Raw genomic sequence first — 26,887 nt, 5'->3', positions numbered from 1 at the left:
TGAATAACTGCTAAGACTACGAGCTTGATTATTTCACTGTTCGATGTCACTTTGTCCTGAGACATGCTTTTTGGCATATCGCAGTACATGCAAAGCATGCATCATGGACTTACCTTTGTCCTCCTGTGTTTCAATTTTTCTGCTGACTGCCCAAGGTGTCGACACACAGTAGCAAGATGCATGGCTTCCCTTTTGTAAATGGGAATCATCCATATTTCCATGATGACTGAAGTGATTGCAGAGGTATTTCTGATGCTGTTCTTTGTTTGTAGCACTGTGCAATGGCTTTTGTGAACTTCATGCGAAATGTGTGGATCCTACTCATTAATTAACTCTTCAGGCTATATGCCATTTGATATATAGCCATCTCTCTCTCTTTCACCAGCACATCTAGAAAACTTACACATCACACACAGAGCTCACGCACTATGAAGCAAAGGTAGGAGTGTCATCTCCGTATTGCCAATGCATTGAAAGATGGGTGCTGCCATCTTTCTAATTTAGCAGATGACATCATACTGGTTATTTTAGAAACCTTATTACATGGGAAATGAACTGATTCAAAATATAGCTGCCTAGTACCAGGGAGAAGATGAACATGTGACTGGATCTGCGAAAACAGGACATAATCGCATATTTTTCGAATTCCTGCTTATTAAATATTTATAATCTACTTAGCCAAGTGTACCCTCTGGCAAATTTTCATCCTCATATGCCAATAACATTTGAAGTTTCAACCCTACAAAGTAGCAACAACAGAAAAATCAATATGTACAGCAAGTATAGGGAAAATAAATTGCAGGCACTTACAAAAACGGTTGTAACTTACCAACGGATTGAGGTACAGAGCTAAACGTTTCACTATCGTGTTCGCCATGAACAGGGGAATCAATTACTGGGTACATATTTCCTTTACTCACCCTTCTTCATTGCATACAAAGGCGAAATTTGTGAAGAAAAATCGATCCGCGTACGATTGCTTCGACATGATGTAAACAAATGCTCATAACATACGTATCCTTGGGGCTACTGCAACAAAACAAAGATTTTCTAACTCCTCTTTACCAGGCGAATGAGATGATATCCAGGTTTTCATTGTTGATCCCTTCCTTCACTAAGAAAGAGGGGTTAAAAACATTTACGGAATTTTTTCAATAATACGCAAGTATTTCATCCTGTAAATTTAGGCTTGTGCAGTTATGTCCCTTTTTCACAGATCCAGTCACATATTGAGTTTTCAACAGGTATGACTGCTTTGCATACATTATTTTATACTGCCAAGTGTCATAACTTGCTCATGCTTCTTCCTATAGCTTCACGCTAAACACCATTTTATCCACTGGCTAATATATATAATATTATATTGCCAAAATGGATGCCTTACAAACGGACCAATAACTCCTTTGTTGTAGGGGTTACGAAGCTGAAATTACTACTAAATTACTTCTCAGCAGATATGGGCATTTCTAATGGGTGTTTAGCGTGTGCATGTGCTTCATAGTTTCTTGGCCATGTGACTCACTACCGTAAGTATTGATGTTAAAGCATATCAACTGCCCACATAATTAGTTATTCTGCATAATTAACAAATCAAATTAAAATTTTGATGTCTTGCTGGTATTGGCATCATATCAAATTACCAAACTTGAGATATCACACAGTACTGGTGGTGCAACATATACTGATCAAAATAGCCAGTCAAACCAAGACATAGTAGCCAAGAAAGCTACTGCACCACACCAGTGTGCTTATTAACAGGAAGAAATAAATTTTTCGTGCATATGCAGCTCCATGGTCCCCTCTTGAAATTCAATCATTTTTGAAGCAAGGATATCTGTCAGGTAGGGAAATATAAGTTACCAAGATTTTCTACAAATTAGGCAGAAATAAAATAATTCTATTCATGTCTGGCTGAACGATTAGGAAAAATGTACCAATCCAGTGAATTTTTAGGGATCTATCCTTGATACAATCTGCAGCTTCATAGCTGTAATTTACGATTAGTTTACATTTAACTATTGCTTACTTTCTGGTCTACAGGGACCAACGGGAACACCTTGAGGTTGAACAACGATACCACAACACTCCTGCACTGAATCAAAAATGCGCAAGGAAAGCCGTTATAGCTATACGGTAACTGCCTAATGTCATAACTATCTACATTGCTTTTGAATACAATGGATTTCAACAAATAAAATAGAAACTATAATCAAAAACATTATTAGTAGAGTGGTTAAGCAACAATATTTGATGAAATTGTTCACTCTGTGATAAAAGCACCAAATTTTCTGTGGAAGTTGACTAAGATAAACTAAATCATTTGAGATACGGTGCCACATCAAAATCATTGCCTTAAGACATGTTTTGAAATTTTATTAAAACAAGGTTATAATCCCATTTCTAGCTAACCAGGAAACCATACAAGTGCATCCAAAATCTTTGTTTTTGCTTAAATAGTATGAATGTATCTCAAATTTAAAGGTGTGATCAGAAAATGTTTCAAAACGTAGTAAAATAACCTGTTTTTAAACATCTCTAATAGAGCCAATATTTCAGTGTTAAAAGCACTGGCACAATCCACTAGAAATAACGTATTGCACATCTATGGCTTCGTATATCATGAAACCTCCATTATTATTATTATCAATTTCGTCAATGACAGGGTACACAAAAGGCTAAGTGCCTGTACAAGGTGGTCTCCATGCTTCTTAACATGGCAAGCTAATGACCTGGATGGACCCCAGCTTTTGGATATGACCATCCCTTGCTTGTCTATTCAGATGCAAAGTTTCGGTATATTTACCATTGAGCCAACACGGAGCACTTTTATGGCTTCCCCAAATACATTTTCTATTGATTTTACTTTTCAGGTTCTTTGAATGTGATATGATTGGTAATTTTAATGGTAATATGAAATAGTATGAATTGAGCAAATGTTGTACCAAGTTTGGTGTTTTTATCAAAGAGTGAACTATTTTTTCGCTTAGCCGCCCTACTATATTAAACTATCTTGATTAGCATGTGATAATTAATTAAATCTTGCTACCAGATGCCAGTGTGTTCCACAACTTAACAGTGGACAGTATTATCACAGGGTATCATGTTATAAGGATATGTGGATTCCAGTTATTGGAGACATTTGTGACTGTCTCAGCAAAAACCCGACTTGTTCGCACAAGCATGCGTACTGAGAAAAACGAAATTTAAAAATAATTCGTAAAATTACGCATGCTACAAAGAAAAATGTGCAAGTTTTTATTGGGCCAGTACTCGAGGAAGGAAGACTCAAATCAATTAAAACTATACACCATCTTATTTGCCTGCTCATGGAGAGTTCGCAAATCTTTGTTTCGTTTCTATAGCTTCAACGGTATGCATATCACGTGTGTTCGTTTACGATGTGGTAAACGTAAACAAGATCGTCATCGTTTCTTCTACCAAACCGCTTTCACATCCATATGCACAAGTCTCTACAAGGCTAACAATATACCTTGGCTGATATGCTGATCCATGGTGAACATTTTAAGCCAAATTGCAACATTGTAGACTAATCCAAACGGAAGTTATGACTGCGAATATAAATGCCTGTAGTTTATTTTCAGTATAGAAGCTGTACAAATCAATTACTCTTCCTACTGTCTAGTGCTATAATTTCAAAACTACACACCACAGAAGGCTGAAACTTTGGTGATCCATTCCTTGGACACCGCTAATGATGCTGAGTCAATAAAAAAAATTAATTGTGCGAACAAGTCGGGTTTTTGCTGAGACGGTCACATTTTATTCTGTGAACAGGAATTTGGAAAAGAAGAATGGTGGATTGTTTTATGGTAGCCGTGATGCCACTGACACAATGTTATCATTGGGCATGTGTTCACTGAATAATTTCACACTTGGTACTTCGTCCACCATCGAGGTAGCATATTGAGTGAGGTCACTGGGAATTGTCAGTCCTCAAGAGGTCTTTGTCAACTAGTACTCCAGGTGCCAAAAATTAGTGCACTTATAATTAGAAACTTTGTCTTGCTTGCCAAAATTTAGAGCATGTTGTGTTGAATACACGGGGAGTGCCAAATATTTAGAGATGCCAAAATTTTAGGGAAACTACAGTACACACCAAATATGAACAAAATTGCTTCCAGTAATCTTCTCTACTTACGTAGTATTCATGACTATGTAAGAATAAATAATATGAAATTATTGGAAATGTATACAGTAGTAACTGCATAATATAGTAATGTCATTACATCCTCACCTTCTCTTAGTTCACTTACAATGGATGATAATACACCCGGATCAGGTAGTAGTGAAATGATCTTATCCAACTGATTACAAAATTCTACAATGTCATCTGTACATTTCACCTTCTCCATTAGACAATTCAGTATAGTTTTATTAGCAATAGTGTAGTTGGGACTAGTAAGCACATCACAATTCTGATCATCAGTTAAATGACCATGTACAACTTGTAGTGTCTTCTCATAGTCACTAGGTAGTGACTGAACTATAACATCATACTTTGACCGCATCAGGTGAAGAGCTGAAACTGAATAGTTTAGTAAAATAATATATTATAGAATATTTTAGTACCTACATATCAATTATCATAACCATAATAAAGTTAGCAATTGTACAAAATGTAAATGTACTATTACAAGTGTTCACACAGTTCCGTATCTTATACAAGGAATTTGCCATTAAATTTAATTTTTCTGAATTGAAGTCAATGAGATTAACGTGAACTTGTAGTATACATAAACGATATCAATCTGTTGGAAATCTTCTATCAAGACACACTTTGTATCGTGTGGCCAAGAAAAATTCGGCATGCCATATTGTGATTATATTGATAGGAAAAAAGAAAACAGCATTTTCACATGTGCATACTGTACCTCCATGGCCCCTTCTCCAAAACACATCATTTTTGCATAATACATAACTGTAGGGTAGGCAACACCACAAATTTTATTAATTCACACCAGCCATTTGTGAGATATGGGCATTCAAAGTTGTGATACATTTTCTTCTTCTTCTTAAGCTGTATGGCTTCAATTTATTTTGCACACCTTGTTAAACTTTTATAAAATGAAAATGTATAACTCTATTGCCTCAGTCTTTGGCACAAATGAAGAGCATATAAAAGTGAATCCAAGTACCATATGTGACCGGATTTCATATAACAAGGCTTCCATGGCTTCCATGGTGTGTTTGCACAACTGTAGGCACTGGGAAGTTATTACACAATGATTACTTAAAATCGCCATATCTCCTAATGAAATTTTGTGCGTCGAAGCCTTGTTTTATCAAATTCAGTCACATATTTACTGTGAATCTAATGAATATTAGGTTTACACCAATTATGTCAACATACAGTAATTTGGGGCATAATAGGTAGCCAAAGCATTGAGCATAATTCCAGCATAAGAGGAATAATATTTACAGATGGATTATCAGAGAAGCTGAAACACTGCATATTTTAAATGATAGAGAAAAAATGGGTTAGTGTGCAAATACAGATTTACAGCTACTTGTGAAGGGAAGACTTGATAAAGGTCAATATACTCTAATAGAACAATCACTGTATTTTGAAATGTCCTAATAGAATGTTCGCATGTACATCAGATATTCTGATAAAGCAGTGAAGACAAAATTTTATATGAACATATTCGGAGTACAATGGACACAACTGGGCATAATTGGAGCATAATAGGGGAAATTTTGGAGCCTTTTTCAAAAGCATAATACTGATAATAGGCAATTTCAAAAGCATAATAGACCTAAGTCTAATGAATATCCAAGGCGTTATGAGTGTTTACTCACATAAAAAGATCAAACTTCTGCCATGGCTACAAAATGTAAATTAAGCATGGGAATATGAAAATTGGTGTGTATAATAGGCTGATGAACAACCTAGCAGTGTCTTTTGATCGTTTGAAAAAGCCAACTACAAATTTATAAAGCAAAAACCAAACAAATGTAAAACCATGGGGTTGGGATATTCTAATAGAACGGACGTGGGTCTTCAAAAATGTGACTTCTATTAGAGTGCAACAATAATATTACTAAATATTGAAGTAAACCGTGCATTAGATCTATCAATAGAAGTTCTAGATTATTTTAGTACATTCTATTAGAAGACCTCAAAAAACGTGTGCTCTTTTAGAGCATCACAATAATTTATATATATAAACTAAAGCATACAATTAATAGTTATACCATGGCCACAAGGGATATGCCTAATATATATATGCCCAAGCCTGAGGGTCGCAGGCCCGAGGGCATGAGCATGTATATAGGCAAATCCCTGAGTAGCCATTGTATAAGTTATAGTTATATCCCATTACAAGTGTAATAACAAAGATATCATCCAAGTATACGGGATATAACTATTTTACATTCCAGTGCACGAGAGCGAGCGGAAGTTACGGATAGTAAATTGAGACTGGATCTACGAAAACCGTTCTTATCGCCCAAGACAGGAGGTTTGATTTTTTCACACAAACACAAAGCTTAATGAATGCACTATCAAATTTCACTGCCACAGTCGACCAGAGTAAAGTGGTCTGCTTTTGCTGGCTACTTTTTTAGAGCACAGTGGCGAGCCGTACGAGTGATCTGGGGTCTTGATGGAGCCCTGGCCAACCAGGAGATGGCTGTGTGTGGCTGTACAGCTCCGTGGTGTTGGACAATGCCCTGTGCTGTAAATTTCCTTTCATTTTAGCCAGTTCTGAGCCCTGAATGGCCTATAACTTGGCCTAATTCATCCCAGCACGTCTCTTTTCAATTTTTTGAGCACCATCTTGCCCGCCTTCCAGGGCCCCCGCCTCCCACCCTTCTGGAGCTCGCCTGATACAGACAACCTCGGTTTAAAAACTATCTAAAATGGCGGGAAACTTAGCTGTTGACTACTTCTTCAGTGGATGATCAGGAAGGTAAGAAATTGTTGTGAAACGTGTGAAAATTTGGTATGCGTAGCTACCACCATTGGCCAGCTACAACACACTGAATATTTAAAACCGACATTTCTCGATACTTTCAAATGGGTGATAAGACCGGTTTTCCCAGAGACAGTCACATTTAAGTTCCGGCTTGAGCTCCTGTCACTATGCTCAATATTTCATCCGAATTGTGTGGAGATTCAACTTCGTAGCTACAAGAGAGACCATGCATACTGCCTACAAACTGTAGCGAAGGGCGGTGTTACAAAGCAGCAGTTTAAAGTATGATTCGCCTTTGTCAGAAGTTGGTATGATGGTGTTGCATGGCGTGCAGGAGGAAAAAGACCAACAAGTGGCTACCGTAATCCAAGATAGAATGATGAAACTAGAGGTTATCAAAAGAAGTCAGTTCTTCACCATAGTGAACTTTGGGACTGATTGCTGGAGCGAATATCAACTCAGACTGTTCTTGACATTTGTTAAACTATCGTATTGGTAACTTGTAGTGTTACTATATAAAGGATTAACAGTTTTTTTGTAATATTTAGCAGATTTGAGTGCTGTACTGGTGTGTTTTGTATCAATGTTCCTTATTTGGCTCTTTGTTTCATTGGTAAACAATACCATTCATGGTTATTATGATGTCACAAACAAGACTGAGTGGCTCCGCAACAGGGTGATAAGCTAGTTAGAACTGGGTAACAACTAATATATCATACAGTAGCAGCGCTGCTCTGTCTAGCTGTATGATAGTTATAACCTAGCGCTTTTTTGACACTCCCACGCACTGGGATTTAACCCTTTAAGGACCGCTGCCGTAATATTACGTCCAAAGTAGGTATTGCTCGAAAGACCAGCGCCGTAATATTACGTCCAAGATTATTGGCAGTAAACAAAGAGCTATAACTCCGCAACAAATGAAGCTATTAGATCGAAACAGGGGCCACTGTATTCGCCATTCACAGGCGATTCTTTTGATATATAAGGCCAACTTATCACGCAAAACTAAGCCTGTGTAAAATTCCTAACAACGTACAAACATTTAATATTTACACAACAATAAAACTAACCTTGTAGAAATCGCTCCATAACTTTGGCTGTGTTCATCGTATTAACTTCAAATTAAACTCAGAGTGCTCACTATTTAGAGACGAATAATTTGATATACAAGATCACGTGATGCGGTTTTAAAAACTAAAATGGCGGACTGTTTTTATTGATTATTTCACAAAGAAATCGATCGCGTGTAGGTGTTTGAAACTCATCTTAGTGCTTTTAAGACATTAGTTCTACACTTTGGTAAGTTAGATAATGTTGTTTATTATTGTCAGGCGAGTCTTTTAGTATAATTTGTTATACAATTGAGCACTTGTAGGGGCTTTGTCAATGCTATAAACTTATTATATTTTTTAAAAACACTAAATGCGCAATAATCATAAAACGTGTGGGCTTTCAGGGTAGACTATGCACACAATTTTTGGTCCTTAAAGGGTTAATTAAGTAATATATACCACTCTGGTATGTTCATCTAATAGGAAGACAAACCTGCGTTCCCCACATTACTTTAACACAGAGGTTAGCAAGCATCGATTGTGGGTTTAAATTGTGGACACAAAAAGAAATGATTGTGGGTTTCACTGTTTGTAGTGATACCATTTTAAACAGATAACCATGAATAAAGTAACTTAAGGTGCTAAAATAAACACTTAGACATATAGGTTAGGAATGTTGATGCATCTTTTCATGTAATTAAAATGTACTATGTAGAAAAACACTCCCACATTGCAAAAATGATTATTAATTTTAGTGATGCCTAGTAACTGAACTATGCAATGCTGACTAACTCAATTCTTTTTGTTTTACAATAATGCTCCTAACTATACCAACATGTTACAACTCAAACCCACAATACAAAACTTTAAGCAGCTCTATTCAAAATCACAATGCAAAACTTCAAGCAGATCTATATAAATAATCAAAGGGAACTGATGCTTTGTGACTGCCTCAGCATCAAAGGCAGTTGTGGTCAGGGCTATATCATGATATCGCCCTAATATCTAGATATTGCCCTGTGGTCAGGGCAATATGTGAAATATAACCCTGTGGTTTCCTTCGATCTGAGGTGTCAAAGTGATATATTGCAAAATATGTGACTGAATTTTGGAAAACCGTTGATATACTCACAATAGTACTTTTGTAATAAAACGCATTTAAAAACTATGGGTTAAAAATGCAAGCTCCAGAAAATAAATTGTGCATAGTTTTTATCGCCTCACTGGTGGGCAAATTAAGCCTCCAATGGATAAATCCTGGGCATCATCATGTTCGCCTGTTCATTGGGAGTACAAAAGTTTTGTTTCATCTCCATACACGAAAGGATTTCAAAGTTACAGACGTTTGTTTACTTTGCAGTGACGAAAGAATTTACCGACGATCATTTTTCAGTGAATTTCCTTCCTTCTCAAACACAGAAGCATGCCTGAGGAAAAAACTATACCTTGGTGGATGCACAAAGTCATGGTGAACACAATGAGCTAAGATTCAATTCCATACGCCATTGTATCAGTAAGTTATGATAGTTTATGTAAGCACCTGTAGATTTTTTTCTCGATAGCTTCTGTACATATCAATTTATTTGCTCGTCCAGCTGTCTAGTGCTGAATTTCCAACACTGCTTAACTTATGAAGCTGAAACTTAGCTAGTCCATTCCTCTGTCCCTTTAGAAAACAAAGAACAAATAAAATGCATTTTGAAAATTGTGTGGATATCGACAGTTTTCTAAAATTAGGTCACATATTTATAAGAACCCCAAGTCAGCCATAGGCTAGTATTGGAAACTTATAAAGTACAAAAAGAAGTGAAATTTACATAGAAACAGCCAAGCTGTAAAACAAATAGTGCAGCCTTAAAAATCCTGTGTAAAAAGTTGTGAAATAAAGGTGGTGGCCAAAAAATGGCTGCAATTACGTATGTTAAAACTAATAAAGTTTAATAATGGTGTGCATTTTGAAAATTTATTGGTAATAACATCATTCCAGCCAGCCTGAAAATGTCTTCATGATGTATTGGTGAGACATAAACAAGTTCAGAAGTGTTTTCAGAATGGTCAAAAATGGAATTTTATTGAATTTTATTTTTTGTTCAGCAGAATTTTCCACTAATTGACTAACTGCCAGATGCCTTCAAACAAGCACAACTCAACAACTGCTAAGGTTACAGGCTTTATTTCCTCGCTGTTAGATCCTGACTGATGTCTTTTGGGGTACAGCAGTACGTATGATGCATGGATCGTAGAACTACCTTTGCTCTCCTTTGTGCCCTTTTCTTTTCACTGACAGAGTAAGATGTTGTTTCACAGTAGTGCTTATGGCTTACACTCTGCTGAGTATTGCATTTGTAATGAAAATCGTCCATACTTTCTGTAATGATTCAAGAGGTGTTTCTTGTACTCTTTTTTATCTGTAATGCTGCGTAACAGGCTGAACATGGCTGAAAACAAAGCATAATAGCACTTTGCTTTTTAGTAATAACTGATGGTTTGGGTTCATATTTAAATACAAAATTAATTGTATGCTACGTATATCAGGCACCATTCTTCCTTTTGATGCTGTATGCGTTGGCTCACCAGCCATAATTATGATACGCATAAAAAGTAAACTAATAAGTAGAAGGAGAATTAAATTGGATTAGGGATCAATAAAAGAATAAAAGTAGCGAAATAACTATACACTAGTGGAGTTTTATTAATCCCTATGGGTATATAAAGACTGGATTAAATGTCCACTAGTATATCTGCAGGTGTAGGTAACCTTTCTTGTTTCACTACTTTTTATAACTATTCCCTTGTTTCACTACTTTTTGATCCCTAATCCAACTTTAAAATTCTTCACTTTTCCTCCTACTTGTATAATGATACTAACTTAAGTGATGTTTCTACTGTAAGATTGTGCATACAGACACATGTATGCACATACCTTGTTGTGCATAATCAATTCCACTACTAGTGGAAGATAGGGATGATACAGACTCAGCAACACTGAATGTCACATCAGTTGATACTGGAGTAGAATTAGTGTGTAAATGATGACCACCACTAGTAACTTCACTACTAACAGTTGTTGTGCTTGTCACGGTTGTAGCTATGTCATATAGTACAGAACAGATAATGTTTGATGTGTTGCATTTATATCTAGTAACACTCATATACAATGTTGCATAATTTATGTAATGAGTTACATAAAAACTAGTACTATAACTGAAATTGAATGTACTTTACTTGCAAGTGTAATGCATTACCTAAGTAAAAAAGCTACTATGATGACTTGAATATTATTACTACCTAGTGACCTGAAGTAATAACGTTACTAATTTACTGACTAACACTTAGCCACAATGAACAGTACAAATGCAGTTTGGAAATATTGCTAGCTTCTCTTGAATACAGTACAACACAATCATATCAGGTGATATCATGGTAGTTAGGCATGTGACAGCTTAAGGCTGTTCACACAAAGCAATATAATATCAATAATTGTAACATGGGCACGAGGGCTTTGCCTGATACGTATGATATTGTATATTCATTTAGAATAGTAAGCACCCTCTGATGCCATGCAAACCATACAAGTATCTTTCTTCACCATGGCGATGGATTTTCAGATGCCATTTTTAGTTCTAAAATTGGGCGAGTACGACGGTTGCTATCACGTTATCATGGTTATGGTACTACAAATGGCAAATGTGGTGTAGAATTGTGATGTTACCATGGTTTAGGTACTACAAATGGTAAACATTGGCAGACAACTCGTTCGCAATGGGTTATGTGCTATGAAATTAATTAAGTGAATAAAGTCTATATGCCTGACAGCCAAAGGGCTGCAGGCCCAAGGGCTGAGGGCATTTATATCACGCAAAGCCTGAGTGTCAATGTTACAACTAAAATGCAACACAATTGAACTGAGGTACATTAGTGCAAGTCATTTATAGTGTAGCTTCTAAATACTGATTGTGACACTGTAGAAAAAAAATTAGTATGATGATTCATGGATTTATGGCAAGCCTTATGAAATTTATGGGTGAGTAGAAATGCTATTGTGATGATCAATGGATTTACGAAAAGCCACATGTAATTTATGGGAAAGAATGTTGTTGTGAACAAGTCATTGATAAGAAAAGAACCTACTCATGGTTACAACGCTGATCATTATAAATGATTTTGATTGGGTTTAGAAGACTAGTGTCCCAGTTTTGTTGAGATGGAATGACCAAAGAAAAGTCTGTCTCTCACCTGACCACGTGGCAAATGTGTGAATATATAGAGCAATTGTAAGGAAGGCAAAGAAAACAAAGAAGTTGAAGATAGATTCACCTTCAATGTTTCGATCGATCAACTCACCAGGGTGAGTCCCCTGAAAAGAATATGGAATGGGCATGCCAAAAATTTGAGTCATGGTCAATATCTCGAAACCATAAGTATCCTGATGCATGATAAGTGCCCTGAGTGTGTCCTTAGAACTACAGAAGATAACATTCTTTGTGAGTGGTTGTGTAAACAATATCAAGACATGCAAATCTGATGGAACAGAGTACACTCCACGGAGTCTATACTTACTCTTAGCTGGACTACAGAGGCAAATGAGAAATTTCAGGCCAACAGAGAAATTTAATTTGTTTTATGATACAACATTTAGGCAGCTAAAAATGTGTGCGATTCAGTTTACAAGAGTCTGCATGCAAATGGCATTGTAACACAAATTAAATATACATATCAAATTATGAGGAAGACAAGCTGGCATTATTGATACACTGGTAGGTTTGTCAAAGCAGTATAATGGAAAGAACTGTTCTTTATGCGGATGAGAAGATCATAGCTTAAACATTTCTCAGTTTAAAAGGGAAACAACTGATGTTAATGGAAAGGCCTGTAGCACCTACGAAGAACTTCATTAAATTCAGAAAATAAGGTGGTGAGACAGTATATGTATGAGACTGATTTGCCAAGGTGCATGCCATGTTAAATACCTGACAAGTATTTTAATGCCTTGCGAGAGAATGCAGCAAGTAATGATGAGTCTTATCTTAAGCCACTGCCTAAGCCTCCAAGTAATCCAAATGCTCCTAGTTTACCAATGAGCCAATTGGTAAAATTAAATGCTTAAGGACATGTGTAAAGAAACTGGGTTGAAAAGCTTACCAACCACAGTCTGGAACAACCACTATGTGCCAGGAGACAGGACATAATGCCTTGAGAAAGTATGAGCGTACATCTGAAATGCAATTTTTGGATATGTCTAATGCATAATCAGGCAATAAGCTTACAGGAGGCAATACTACCTCTGATACCATTGAGTGTATGTAGCAAGGTGGGTGTTGTATAGCAACCTCCACTACCAGTGAAACCAACAATTGCTTTTAGTGGATGAAACTTTACAGGATGATCTGTAAACCTTTCAAGTGTTCAGCCAAGTATGAAGACCATCCCCGAGGAAGTTCACATGAGACTGTCTGTTGATGAAATCATTGTGTGGACCGATCTTTTGGTGAATCTACTGAATACAAGTATATAAATACAAATTACGTAGCAAGCATTTGCAGCCATTCTGGTTGCGTTTATCTATTATGAATAGATAAATCCTAGAGATGTCATGGAGAAATTCTGTTATGAGAATTAAATGTTGTAATCAATTCTATTGAATAGCTTAAGGATTATTTGTTAAGGCCTAGATGGGTAAGCTTGATTGTAGAGTGGATATTTCACGCCATCAGTAAAGTGGGTGTGGTCAATATTCAAAATCGTGTGGAAACATTTGTGAATATGCTATTAAACTAGTTCTCATCTTAGCCAACCATTTTTCAACTAGTAGGATGGCAAGGATAGTGAAACGCTTGCATCTGAGTGCTTTTCATGGCCAAATCCAATTCGTGCATACTAATCATGTCAGCATTAATCCATTCCCACACGTATTCAGCCAGTGAGTTTCTCTACTGTAGACTAGATGCCGTCTGCCACCAGTTAATGGACTGCTTGTAGAATGGTATACACAAAGCATATGTACGAAGTAGACTAACCTCGTGTGTACGGGTAAGTGAATGAGCCTGCAGGCATAGCTGCCAGACCCTGGTCTGTATCAATAGTACGTACAGCTGGAATGTAAGTGGACAGCCTTTGTGCTTCTATGAATATAACAGCATTATTGGATTTGTGATCACTGCAGAACATGACTTCACTCATGAATATGATTAAAACTAGATTTGTGTATGTATATTCAAGGGTATTAGCTACGTAGTTGGCATAAATTTACAAAAAAACTTCACAAACAAGTATAAGTAAAAATTAGTGATCTTAATCATACAGTACGGTAGTACTGTATGTTAGGGATCTTGGAGATTTGGGTTTTCTAGCTAAAATATATCACCCAAAAAACCAGCTTCACAATACCACCCTGGCACCTTGGCAGTATTGGTTAGGTATAACCAAGCCCAAAAGTGCCTTCAGTACAATCTTAAAGGCTTCCAATAAACTTTTACGAAATTTAAAAAAAAAATTATTTAATGGAAATTTTTACTGCCTCCCTGCCCGCCCGCCCGCCCGCCAGCCTGCCTGCCAGCCTACCTGACTGCCTGTTAGCCTGCCTGCCTGTCAGCCTGCCTGCCTGATGCCTTCAGGCAAGTGTAACTCGACAATGGCTAAGGCTGTGGGCTTGATTGTTTCACTGTTCGATGTCGCTTCATCCCGAGACGTACCTTTGGCATAACACAGTATGCACAATACACACATCATGGATTTATCTTTGTCCTCTTTTGTGTCCCATTTCTTTTTGCTGACAGTGCAAGGTGTTGATTCGTGGTAGCACAATGCATGGCTTCCCTACAGTACCTTGGAATCATCTGGATTTGCATGGTGACCGGATTGATTGCAGAGGCGATTCTAACACTGTTCTTCATTTACAATGCTGTGTAACAGGCTGAACATACGTAGCTGAAGCAAAGCACAATGGCCGCTGTACTTTCGAGGCAGTAATTGATAGTTGGGGAGTGCGAATCGTCGTATTTTAGTGGTGACTGCATTGATTGCAGAGGCACTTCTTCTATTGGTTTTTGTTTGTAGCACTGTGTAATGGGTTGAACATAGCTGAAATCAAAGCGTAATGGCCACTGCTCTTTCAAAGCAGTATTTGATAGCTGGGATATGCGTTCAGATGAAAACAGTGATTCTGGTGCCATTCTTTCTTTTGATGCAGTATGAGTGGGTTCATCAGTCATAACAATGTTACGGAAAACATAAACAAACAAGTGTAAGAAAAAATTTGGAATTTTAAGTTTGATTAGGGGTCATAGAGAAAAAGTAGGCTATAGGATACATAGTAAATAATCATAATCAATAATCATAATATATCAAGCAAATAGGTATGCACCACTGTGCTTTTCTAAAGCTACCAGTTAGCTATATGGTATTTGACAATGTTTATTATTTAAATTTGAGAAGAGGTAGCTGAAAATGTTTTGAGTTATTTTGAATGTAAGCACATTTCGTACTTGATTACACTGAACCAATTTATCATATCACAATGCTAATTTGAATGTTAGAGATTGTGGTCTACACCATAGATGTATAAAGTTTTAGGCATGTGATGGACAAAAGTGATAATTGTGACTTGGTATGAAAAAATGGCTATAGTTTGTCAAACTTTGACCAATCATAACTCTCCCAAAGTTTTTAAAACATCACCTCTAAATCACATACTTCAAGCAATAGTGGTATGTTAGGAGTTCAATGTGACTAAATTTTAAGCTGGTACTCTATTCACTATCTAGCACAGTTGTAAAGGCTATATGACCACTTTTCACAGATCCAGACCTATAAATACAAAACTTAGAGTAAATCTTGATTGCAAATGATATTAACAATAATATTATTTCAAGGGTAATTGAGCAACAGCAAGTTCTATGAATTTACATCCCTCGTGCTTGGTGGGAAAACCAAACCATTATTACAGGTGTACATATCTCTTATTTTAGATGTTTACCATCTCTTTCTTCTAATGTTCATCCTGAATTCCTAATGCTACACTTACCCTTAGCAGTAGTAGTAGTAGTAGTTACAATTCTACATCTTCTACCAATAACCTGGTGGTGACTACTAATGGAGTAGTTGTCTGCTCTGTCATCTGATGGTCCATCATCAACACATCTGATAATAATATTGTCAACAGCATGAGTGTCTAACTGGTTAACACTGTTTGGCACCAGTCTGGTAGGATGAATGTTATGAGTAGAGTCTGAAAGATTAATGAAGGAGAAATGTATGCATTGTACAGATAAAATATTTCATGTAATAGTTAGATACTTGAAATTAGTGTTGCACCGATAATCGGTTAAATTATCGATAACAGCCGATATTAGCTAATTTTACAAATATCGGTATCGGCTACGAAGCGGAAATAATTTGCCGATTAACCGAAACCCACAATCAATCGTTAATGATGGCAATGAACAGGTGAAAGTAAAGGAGGTGGTGAATGAAGCAGTAAGTGGTTTGCTGTAATTGTTTTGTAACTCTTTTGGCTTGTTTGTTTGCACAAGTATGGTTGCAAGGCTATAGTAGGCTGTGTATATTTATCGGCCGCCCATGCAATTAGTTGATCACTCTTCACAAAGGGTCTGGAGCCCCACTAAAAACACAGTTTGATTAGCTGGCTTAGATGTTTGATAACTACTTGGCTTCCTTTTCAATGAAAGAAGTTAGTGGCAAAACTGTATAAAAGTCGGTCGCCCATGCAATTAATTACATTGATTACATTTCATTACAAATGCAGTTTATACACATAAGGTGATTTTCTACTCCTCCTCCCCTGTTCTGAAGAATTGAAGAATATCGGTAAATATTGGCATATCGGTTACAGGAATAGGCAAATAATCGGTATTGATAAATGTGAAAATATGTATATCGGTGCAACACTACTTGAAATAAGTCTCTTTGAGTATCTACATAAAACATCTAAGGTGATGTCCATAATTACCAAGGCATATCTGAGGTAATTATTGATGATTTTAAATTCTTGCAGATTCAATATTACGAGTGTCTAAGTGTTTTAGATAACAGCAAACAAACAGTGAGGTAGTATAAAAAATTCCAATCATAAACACCAAGGGAATTTCAGTGAACAAAATATTCAAGTTCACGGCAAGCCAAGGGATCATGAGTTATAGTAAGTAATGGTTTATAAGTTGTTTTTTAAGGCTTCCGAAATGTGAGAGAACATGGCAAATCTGGATAGCCAGTACCTGTCTAGGACAAAAGGGCAAAGGATATTATAGAAGAGGCCACAAACTGATTAATGACTTCTTTAAGTACCATGATAGTTTAATCCACTTAAGTATGATATCCACTAGCTAGCAACAGAAAAGGAGTATATCTTTAGCAATCAGCTCACAATCAGATCCAGGCAGGCAGGCAGGCAGGCAGGCAGGCAGGCAGGCAGGCAGGCAGGCAGGCAGGCAGGCAGGCAGGCAGGCAGGCAGGCAGGCAGGCAGGCAGGCAGGCAGGCAGGCAGGCAGGCAGGCAGGCAGGCAGGCAGGCAGGCAGGCAGGCAGGCAGGCAGGCAAAAATTGGAGTTTCGGGGATTGTTTTAAATTTTATATCCGGCCGCCTGTGTTTTCCTGTTTTTAATGCTGTATTTGATGTTAAATGGACTAAAAGTATTCTGTACTTGAATAGTGATTTTTGTCATTAAGGTGTTTCTAGAATGTTTTTTAAAAGCGGTATTTTAGGAAGAATGTGTCATTTTTGGGGGACAGTACTACCACACTGTTTGATGGAGTTGTTAGCCATACAGAGATGTTCGTAGTATCACTAAAAACTTTACCAAACAACCTATTGTGGTATTGTATATACTAGTTCAAGCACTGCTATTGCTCATGCAATATGGAAAAAATAGCACTCGGGCATGGTCTCGAACGTAATACAGCACTCGGCTTCACCTTGTGCTGTACTAGTCTCTCGCCCACGCCCTCATGCTATTTTTTCCATATTACACTCGCGGCGGTGCTTTAACTAGTATGTACAATATATACAAACGCAAAGCTAATCAAAATTAATATAAATAATACAATATACACTGCAAGTCACTCTACTCATACTTACAAGACATGGGATCATGACCAGTTTGAAAATAATGATACCAGTGTGAGTGAAATTCTATAAGTAATATAAATGGCAATGATTTTTTGTACAAGTATCAACCATACACAAAAGACAGTCTATAGATGCACCAAAGTCACTTACACTAATAATATAGTGTACGTATCAAATGACATGATCACCAAGTCAGCATCACTGACCAGGATGACCTACTGATCTGGACAGATCAGACTAGGATCTGACTTAGTTTGATTAAAGTAGAAGTGTGCACAGGTAAGTGTTATTCATGAGTACTTAGTATTCGCATATCTGCTTGGCTCCAAGTAGATGACTAGTAGCAATTTTCATGCTTCCCCAATAAGTTATTATACAGATAAAATGAAATGGTTATGTACTGTATTCTTTCACGATGTGCGCATTACAAAGACCAGAGAGATTGAAATACTCTAATTGAACAGTCAGTTATCAAATAAAGCAGTCACATAAAGCTATTAAAACTGCTCCCACCCTATACTTCCTACCCTTCTTCTTTAAATTATACTTCCCAGCAATGATCCACTCCTACAGTTTAATACAGTATCGGTTTCCATTATCATTGCCAAGCTATATATTACAATCAACCCATGTAACCCAATGCAGAATCTATAGCTATTTCATAATCCAGGTCAAACATGGTTGACACAGACAAAATGTGACTGGGATAACCAGATGACCCAGTCTGGTTTCAACCCTGGACACAATCATACCATACCTGTTCTCAGTTTATTGGTAATACTAGGCATTACTGATATCATGTTAAACAAGTAACAGAAATGCTTGTAATCTCTTGTAGCATCTAACTGAACTAGTAGAAGATTGATAACCCTCTGACATCTGATTCTTAAGCTTTCTCCATTGATAATAAAACTCTCCACATCACTAGGAATTTTTATAAGTCGTTTTAGAATTTTGATGGTCAGTTTACAGTTAGGTATTAAACACTGATACAACAAGTTGTAGTATCTGATCAGAAATGAAAACTCTGTTAAAATTAATAATACTACAATAGGTCAATTATAATTGTTATCTTACCAGGTTTTCTCATAATCACATCAATCACTTGTGATCCATACAAACAATCTGGTTTACTAACTACTGTATGGTCACTAGCTGTGTGGTCTTTACCAACAAGTGGTCTACTGGGCTCATCATCTGTATGGAGATTACACTTACATTTGTACAAATTATATAATTATGAACACACATTATTATACCATGTGTCATCTATACAAGACTGTAAATTACTTTGCTTACATGAAATAATTATTTCACTAGTCATGCTTTACAATTAGACTTTAATAAAATGCGAGCTCTTAATGATGTTTTAAGTGTAACGAAGTAATTACTTTACTACATAGCTATGAACAACTAAAGTAGTGAATACGTTTACAGCACTAATGGCCAAATCAATTAAGCGTCACAGAAATTCAAAATCCGCTGTAGTGCGTCTAGCTGTGAGGCAGATGGTGTGAAGCAGAGGAGGTAGGACAATGACTTTAAAAGTGGTTCTAGCCACTGTATCATCCTAAGTTATGCTCTTTTAATGCCTTGTAAATTCAAACAGTGTGCTAGAAGGGGCAACACGAGGAACTTGAAGAAGTTTATCTGTCATCATGGTATACCGCTTAAAGATTGTTTGGAGTCACACACTGATTATGACTGCAAGAAAAGTGTTAAATTCATCTGACGTGAATCTCACGTGCTGCTTTCATAAGTCAGCAGTTGTCATTTTTCAGCCCCATCAATATGCTGAATGGCGATCTGCCAGATATTTCAGCAAGTCCTGTTTCAGTCAATAGTGATCCATCCAATACACCAGCAAGTCCTGTATTATTCAATAGTGATTCATCTACTATTACAGCAAATTTTTTCAGTCAATGGTCATATTTCTAATATCCTGTTTTAGTCTGTAATGATTCATCTGTTATTCCAGCAAGTCCTATTCCAGTCAATAGTGTCCCATGCAACGATATTGTAGCGAGTCCTGTCTCAATTAATAGTGATCTATCTAGTAGGGCTGAGCGATACTGCCATTTTAGTATCACGATCGATACTAAAGCCACTATTCACGATACTGAATAGTTCACGATACTTACAAATAAGTCAATCATAGCTGGTGCTACATAGCATATTGCTCAGCATTCCTGCAGGAAGTCCTTATAGGTGATAACAAACTAGCCACTATCATCCTTGTTTACAGTAACAGTTATTGTAACACATGCTTTGAGGTTGTTATGGTGTTCACACCTCTCTGCAGGGGAAACCAGATGGGTGGACTTTATCATTTACAAGAATTCTTAGCCTAGTACTGCATAACAAATGGATTTTTAATGATAGTAATGTACAGGCATGGTATCACGATAGTTAATAACAAAATATCGCGATATCAATACTTTCAAAATATCGCGATATATCGCTAAAACGGTAGTATCGCTCAGCCCTACTATCTAGTTAATGTTTCAGTAAGTCCTGTTTTAGTCATAGTGATTTCTCTATTATTTCAGCAAGTCCTGTACCAGTTAGTTGCGGTCCATTGAATAATATTTTAGTAAGTTCTGTTTCAGTTAATAATGATACATCTAATGTTTCTGTTACCACCAATAGTGGTTTGCAAAAGTTTCTAGTGGGTCCTGTTTCAGTCAATTTTAATTCATCCTCTATTCCAGCATATCCTGCATGTAGTGTAATTCCAGCAGGTTGTGACTCACAGTACAACTAACAGTTTTCCTGTTTGCTGTTTCTGTTATCTTCCAGTTCAGATCCCTCTCAGTTCTCCATCTTCCTGGCATTGTCCTTTGTGTAGTAAGCGTTGTTTATCCTGTTCTTTACTCTGGCTATACATAATTCTGTTCACATTATTATCAAGGCTTGTTTTCCCATGTGTTGCTTTCTTTGAGTCATGTAGTCCTTTAGTCTGTTCTCTTCCTTCTTGTCGGTGGGCTTCCCACTCCCATTTTCACAGTTGTTGTTTACTTAGTTATGGTGTATGCTGTGATGCTCCACTTTTACCAGTTAGTGAGGTGGTGGAGGTACCTAGAGTTCCTCATTCTGCTTCAAGAATAGCTCCAACTGTTCATCTTCCTGATGCTAATTCCCTTTCTTTACTTGACCATCTAGACATTGAGTCGCTTTCTCTCTTTTCAAGGACCTCCTGCTACAGAATCCGAAGTGCTTAATTTTTTACTTGATCATGTAATGGTCTCTGCTGTATCTCACATTCCTCGCAGTGTTCGTCCCATCTTGGTTCATGTCCAAGGTGTGAAGCTTTGAAGAGCTTGTTCATCAACTTGGTGCTTTGTCAGATTGCTATATAATACTTACTAAAGCAGTTCTGTAAATTCCAGTGAGTCATCACCACTGGCACAATGTTCGTAGCTCCATTCCTCTAGGCCGTTTGCATACTTGGCAGCTAACACTTTATGGTTGTCCATGCTGATCTCAAACATGGCCAAATTACTACCTGCAATGATTTCAATAAAACTCGTGCATTGTATTGGGCACACAAGGGTAGGTATAGCAATGTTCTTCAAGCCTTTTTCTGCATTGCAACCACTAAGTCAATTTGACCTTAACCTTCACAAATGTCATAGTCATATTACGCAGTGCAGTCTTTTTTGATCCTTCTTGGTGCCAAGCCAGCTTTCCTTTCTGCCTGGGTGGTGTAGGCTTATGAGAATCCACCCAGTCTACTGCAGCTGCTTTTTAGGAGTCATGCAGTAGCATCCGTGATTTAGCTTCCCAATTTGTGTTTATTGTTCCATCATTTCTCTTATGAGGATTCTGCTTCAATGTTCTCTGACATTCCCATTTCTTCAGCTTCACAGCATGATCTGCAAGCCATTTTAGATCAGTATTAGTTTAATCGTCATTTGATCCTTGCAGTATTCAGGGCTGTGCTAGTTTGACTGCCATTGTTCACTCTTCTGGTGGTACCAGTAGTGGCTGGCTAAAGTCAATCCACAAACTTCTCTTGGGTTAGCTATCCCCAGTCCAGAGTTCATTGTTGGTTTGTGTCTACTGCTTAGAGTTTCTGTGTTTCCCCTTTCCCTAATGTGCACACCTCTCTTCTATACACTGTTTTGGCGACCATCTTTTAGGCTACTCTCATGGTCCTATGAGAATCTGTCACCACGATATCTTGGTTAACATCCTTCATCATGCCTTGTTACAAGACCATCTGGAAGTTTATAAGGAGCAATGTGCTCTTTTGATGACAGTACACATCCAGGAGATATATTCCATCCTGATCCATCAACTAGGTCATCCTGTCTATTTTGATGTCTCTGTCCACAGAACTACTCAACCTACTTATATCGTCCTCTGCTTCTTGCGCTGGTGTGGCTGCTGCAGCTGGAAAGGTGGCTAAGCATGTAAAGTACCTGGCTGTTATGGAGATGGTAGGAGGTGATTTCATTCCACTAGTTGTGAAATATGTATTTTGTGGCAGTGAATTAGACAGAAAATAAGCTCCCACTTGAATACCATATGTGGTTGCATCACATCCTCACGTGACGCATTGTATATAAGGGTGGAATAGTGTGCATTAATTCATTCTATGCCACGTGTACAATACAGGTTGACTGATAGCTTGTATCAAGTGATAAAATGTCTCTAGAAGAGAAGTTCAACCTGGCTATGCAAGAAATCCACAAGTACAGGCATGAAGTGGGGCAGCCTCAATAGCTGAAGTAAAGCGCAAGGTGAAGTAAAGCGTAAGGTGAACGTCGCTCTAGAGAAAACATCACAGGAAGCAGCCAGAAAGATTGGCAATACCAGCTACCAATTTTACAGGGAGAGGCACGAGCACTAATATAAATTCAACTGCGGTGTGGAGGAAGCAATTAGTTGTGCCCGCACCGAGTTGGCGAAAGTCAAGTCGTCTGGTCCCAAGGAGAAAGAATCCCTGACAAAAGCAGCAACAAGCCTGTAAGAGGGTATGAAACAATTGGCTACCAGGCAGAAGCATATCAAGATCACCAATTGGTCCAATTTTGGCTGGGGTACTGTTGCCCAATATCAAGAAGAACCGTTAGCATCCAGCCTAGAGGATGAAAAAGAGATCAGCAGAGTTGAATCCCATGCCAAAAAAAATGCATGATAGATGCTAAGAAAGGTGTCCAGAGATGGAGGAGGAGCGTATGGCAACAAGAGAAGATGCATTCAGTATTGGGATCCATCCTGGAATGAATTCCCAAGCCCAAGTAGTAGTAGTTACTACTATGGTGACAGAAGAGAGCAGTGGGGCACTACCCCATAGGTAATGATGCCTCAGAGGTCATACAAAACAAAGAATGTGCCAATGAAACGGTATCCTTTTGTACAACCTGTGGTAAGCAGTGCTGAGGTTTGCCTGTCTGCTGCAAGTTCAGCAGAGTGCTCATTGTGTTGCCAAGGTGTGATAGTAGCATAGTATTACCTAGTGCATGTGATGATGAGGTACATGTAAAATCAGTTGATCATGATGTAAAGCAATGTTTTGATGGCCAGCATTGACATACCAGTAATACCATGTCTGGGTGCCAAGTGACCTTGGAAACAACTCACTTTTGGGAGCTAGAAAGCCATGGAACAGTGTATGTAAATAGCAGAGGTGCAAGGATGTCTTAAGCAATGCTTACTTTTCTGGAGAGATATGCTGCATGCTCCACCTAATGTACTTGAATGTATTGAAAATGCTTACTCAGCTAGTGCACACCAGGACAATGTAGTAAGCAACCTGGTTGAAAACAGTTGTGTGGTCAGGACAGATAAACAGCCCATATTTGCAGCTCCCTATCCATGGTTTCAAATGCTGTAGGAAAGCTGCATTTAGTTCTAAACTTGAGGTATCTTAACAAATTTCTCCATTTATTAACTTTTAAATATGAGGACTTGCGTGTAGCTGCCCTTATGTTTGATAAGGATGAATATCTATTCAAATTTGACCTCAAATCAGGATACCATCATGTGGATATCCACCCTGAGTGCTACAAATTTTCGGACTTTCAATGGGACGATAATTTCTACAGTCTTGCCTTTCAGGCTTTCCAGTGCATGTTACCTGTATACTAAGATGTTAAGACCTCGTATTAGAATATGGAGGGGAAGATGGTTGAAGGCTATTATTTACTTAGATGATGGGATCGTAGCTGTAAAGGGAAAAGAAAGAGCCATAAGAGATAGTGCCCTAGTTAAAAGTGATCTTGAGAATGCCAGATTTGTTGTAAACATACAAAAAAAGTCAGTGGGAACCATCACATGTTGTTGAGTGGCTTGGGTTAATCATTGATTTGTCTAAGGGTGAGTTCACTGTCCCGGACTACAAAATAGGTAGGCTTCGGTGCAAATTGTGCAAACTAAATAGGGAAGAATTAGCTACTGCTAAAAAAAAAATAGCAAGTGTTGCGGGCACAATAATCTCAGTGCAAGATCGAGATACTGTAATAGAGCAGTCACCCTAATAGAGCAGTCACCCTGAAAAGAATTCAAGAGATCAGCTAGAAAATAGTAACCTGTATAGAGATCAACTACAAACAAATCACCCTGTAGAGAGTTCAGCTACAAACAATTCACGCTGTAGAGAGTCAGTTAGAAGAAGTTACCTTGTAGGGAGTTCAACTACGTAGTTCAGCTAGAAGAAGTCACCTTGTAGAGAGTTCAGCTACAAAGAAACCACCATGTAGAGGGATCAGCTAGAAGAAATTACCTTGTACAGAGTTCAGCTGCAAAGAAACCATCATGTACACAGTTCAGCTGCAAACAAATCACCTGTAGATAGTTCAGCTACAAACAAATTACCCTGTAGAAAGGTCGGCTAGAAGAAGTCACCTTGTAGAGAGTTCAGCTACTAACTAGTGACCCTGTAGAGACATCAGCTAGAAGAAGTTACCTTGTAGAGAGTTCAGCTACAAACAAATCATCCTGTAGAGAGATCAGCTAGAAGAAGTTACCTTGTAGATAGTTCAGCTACAAACAATTCACCCTGTAGAGAGATCAGCTAGAAGGACTCACCTTGTAGAGTGTTCAGTTACAAAGAAACCAATATGTAGAGTTCTGTAATTAATATATGTATTATATATATATAATCTGTACATTTATTGATAAAATCAGAAATATTTAAAGTATTCATCTGCTTCATCTTTTCTTCTTCCTGTGGAAAAGAAAAAAAAAGATAGGTTAAAAAAGCCCCAAAGCTGGCCATAGGCTGGCTTTGGGATATACAAATACAAAAAGAAGTGAAATCTAATCCAAAACAGCCAAGCTGTAAAAAAAGAGTGCGGCCCTCAAAAAGGCTATGGTGAAAAAAGATGTGAAATCCAAGGTGGCGGCCAAGAAATGGCTGTGATGGTAGGTTAATGGTAAAAATTTTTATAACAACAATTCAGATGAATTTTGGGACCAAAATTCATCTGAATTGTTGTTATAAAAATTTTTACCATTAACCTACCATCACAGCCATTTCTTGGCCGCCACCTTGGATTTCACATCTTTTTTCACCATAGCCTTTTTGAGGGCCGCACTCTTTTTTTACAGCTTGGCTGTTTTGGATTATATCAAATATATACTTCCTCTTAAGAGAGATATATTTTTGATATACAATACTACCTCTGCTTCTTGTTATTGCATTCATGAGCACTGATAATAGTGATACGTGGCATTTATACACCTTGTTAGTGAGTTGTGAAAGCGGCATATAAATGTATGCAGTACAACAGAACACTTACTGGTTACAAGATGAGACTCACAAGTCATGCTACTATCAATAGAGTTTTCCATGATAGTGTTGTACCATCCACGTGGTTACTATACGTGTAATCCTGTGGTTGTAAAATAAATTGGGGAACAATGATGCATATATAATTATACTGCATACAGCCCCATACAAATAGTTATATGATTCTGTAAACTGCACTGACAGCATATTATATTTCATCATAATTATTTCTGTCATGTTGGAAAGAGGATTTGGTGGAACTATCAATGTAATCACAATACCAAACCATACAATATTTTATGGACTCATCACACAATCTAATCACTATATATATATATATATATATATTGCCTTATGCATACCAAACATTGGAAATTGAAACTGAAACTGTAAACTGAAATTGAACGTAGCAACTGAAAGGGATAGGGAAAATTGAAATTGGTCAAAACTTCATAATATTAATAGGTACCTCTATACAAAGATAACTTTTATAGGACTACCTCTACAATAATATCACTGTATTGCAGTGGACATGTGAAGTAGGTCCAAAATTAGCTGGCTTGTACCTCACGACCGCACCAATAAAAATCTCAATAATTGTTCTTCATTAATCATGACTTCAAAATAAGTTCCTCAATTAATTAACTGACATGTACGTATATAGTACTTTGCAGAATAACAAATGAAAACTTTAAGTTATGGTGTTGATTTATAAGTTCATGGCAATATAATAGTCTAGGACTGTCAGATTGTTGGCTAACATACTAAATGGTTACTATAAAATGTACATAGCCTCACATGGTTGGAGAAAAGGTTTAGTAGATTGACTGTGGAAGACTGCATGTCATTCCTCTGCCAATTGATGAGATAAGTAGTCAGGCCATGTGTCACTGTGTAATAATGATCATGATAAGGCAGCTAGCTAACCTTGTTAACAAGGCCACTTCAATCTACAGACTTAAGTTCTATATGGTGCATGTCAGGTCAAGATCCCATCAAGATATTCCATAGTCATGTTAGTCCATAGGCACTTTGACTAAACAGGTTACATATGACATAATTATTAGTTCAACTAA

The 26,887-nt window shown here is 37.4% G+C and overlaps 1 protein-coding gene across 5 annotated transcripts in view; it reads right to left on the bottom strand.

Annotated features, from left to right (window-relative positions):
• The window catches only part of LOC136246924 (uncharacterized), a 56,511-nt gene that overhangs the window by 25,773 nt on the left and 3,851 nt on the right, over positions 1 to 26,887 (bottom strand). For 2 of the 5 annotated variants that reach the window (XM_066038520.1, XM_066038525.1), the window contains exons 3-9: positions 25,822 to 25,914; positions 19,151 to 19,270; positions 18,831 to 19,100; positions 18,083 to 18,136; positions 16,014 to 16,217; positions 10,914 to 11,078; positions 4,256 to 4,546 (exon numbers count right to left, since the gene is read on the bottom strand). In XM_066038520.1, coding sequence (XP_065894592.1) covers positions 4,256 to 4,546; positions 10,914 to 11,078; positions 16,014 to 16,217; positions 18,083 to 18,136; positions 18,831 to 19,100; positions 19,151 to 19,270; positions 25,822 to 25,873 — 1,156 coding nt within the window. In that variant the 5' untranslated portion in view covers positions 25,874 to 25,914. The remainder of the gene's footprint in view (positions 1 to 4,255; positions 4,547 to 10,913; positions 11,079 to 16,013; positions 16,218 to 18,082; positions 18,137 to 18,830; positions 19,101 to 19,150; positions 19,271 to 25,821; positions 25,915 to 26,887) is intronic. The other 3 variants (XM_066038522.1, XM_066038524.1, XM_066038523.1) reach the window with 3 other exon arrangements.

This window comes from Dysidea avara, chromosome 2 (genome assembly GCF_963678975.1).
Source record: "Dysidea avara chromosome 2, odDysAvar1.4, whole genome shotgun sequence".
Classification (NCBI taxonomy): Eukaryota; Metazoa; Porifera; class Demospongiae; order Dictyoceratida; family Dysideidae; genus Dysidea; species Dysidea avara.
Note: the sequence above shows the minus strand (reverse complement) of the source record. Positions and strands in the feature narration are given on the sequence as shown.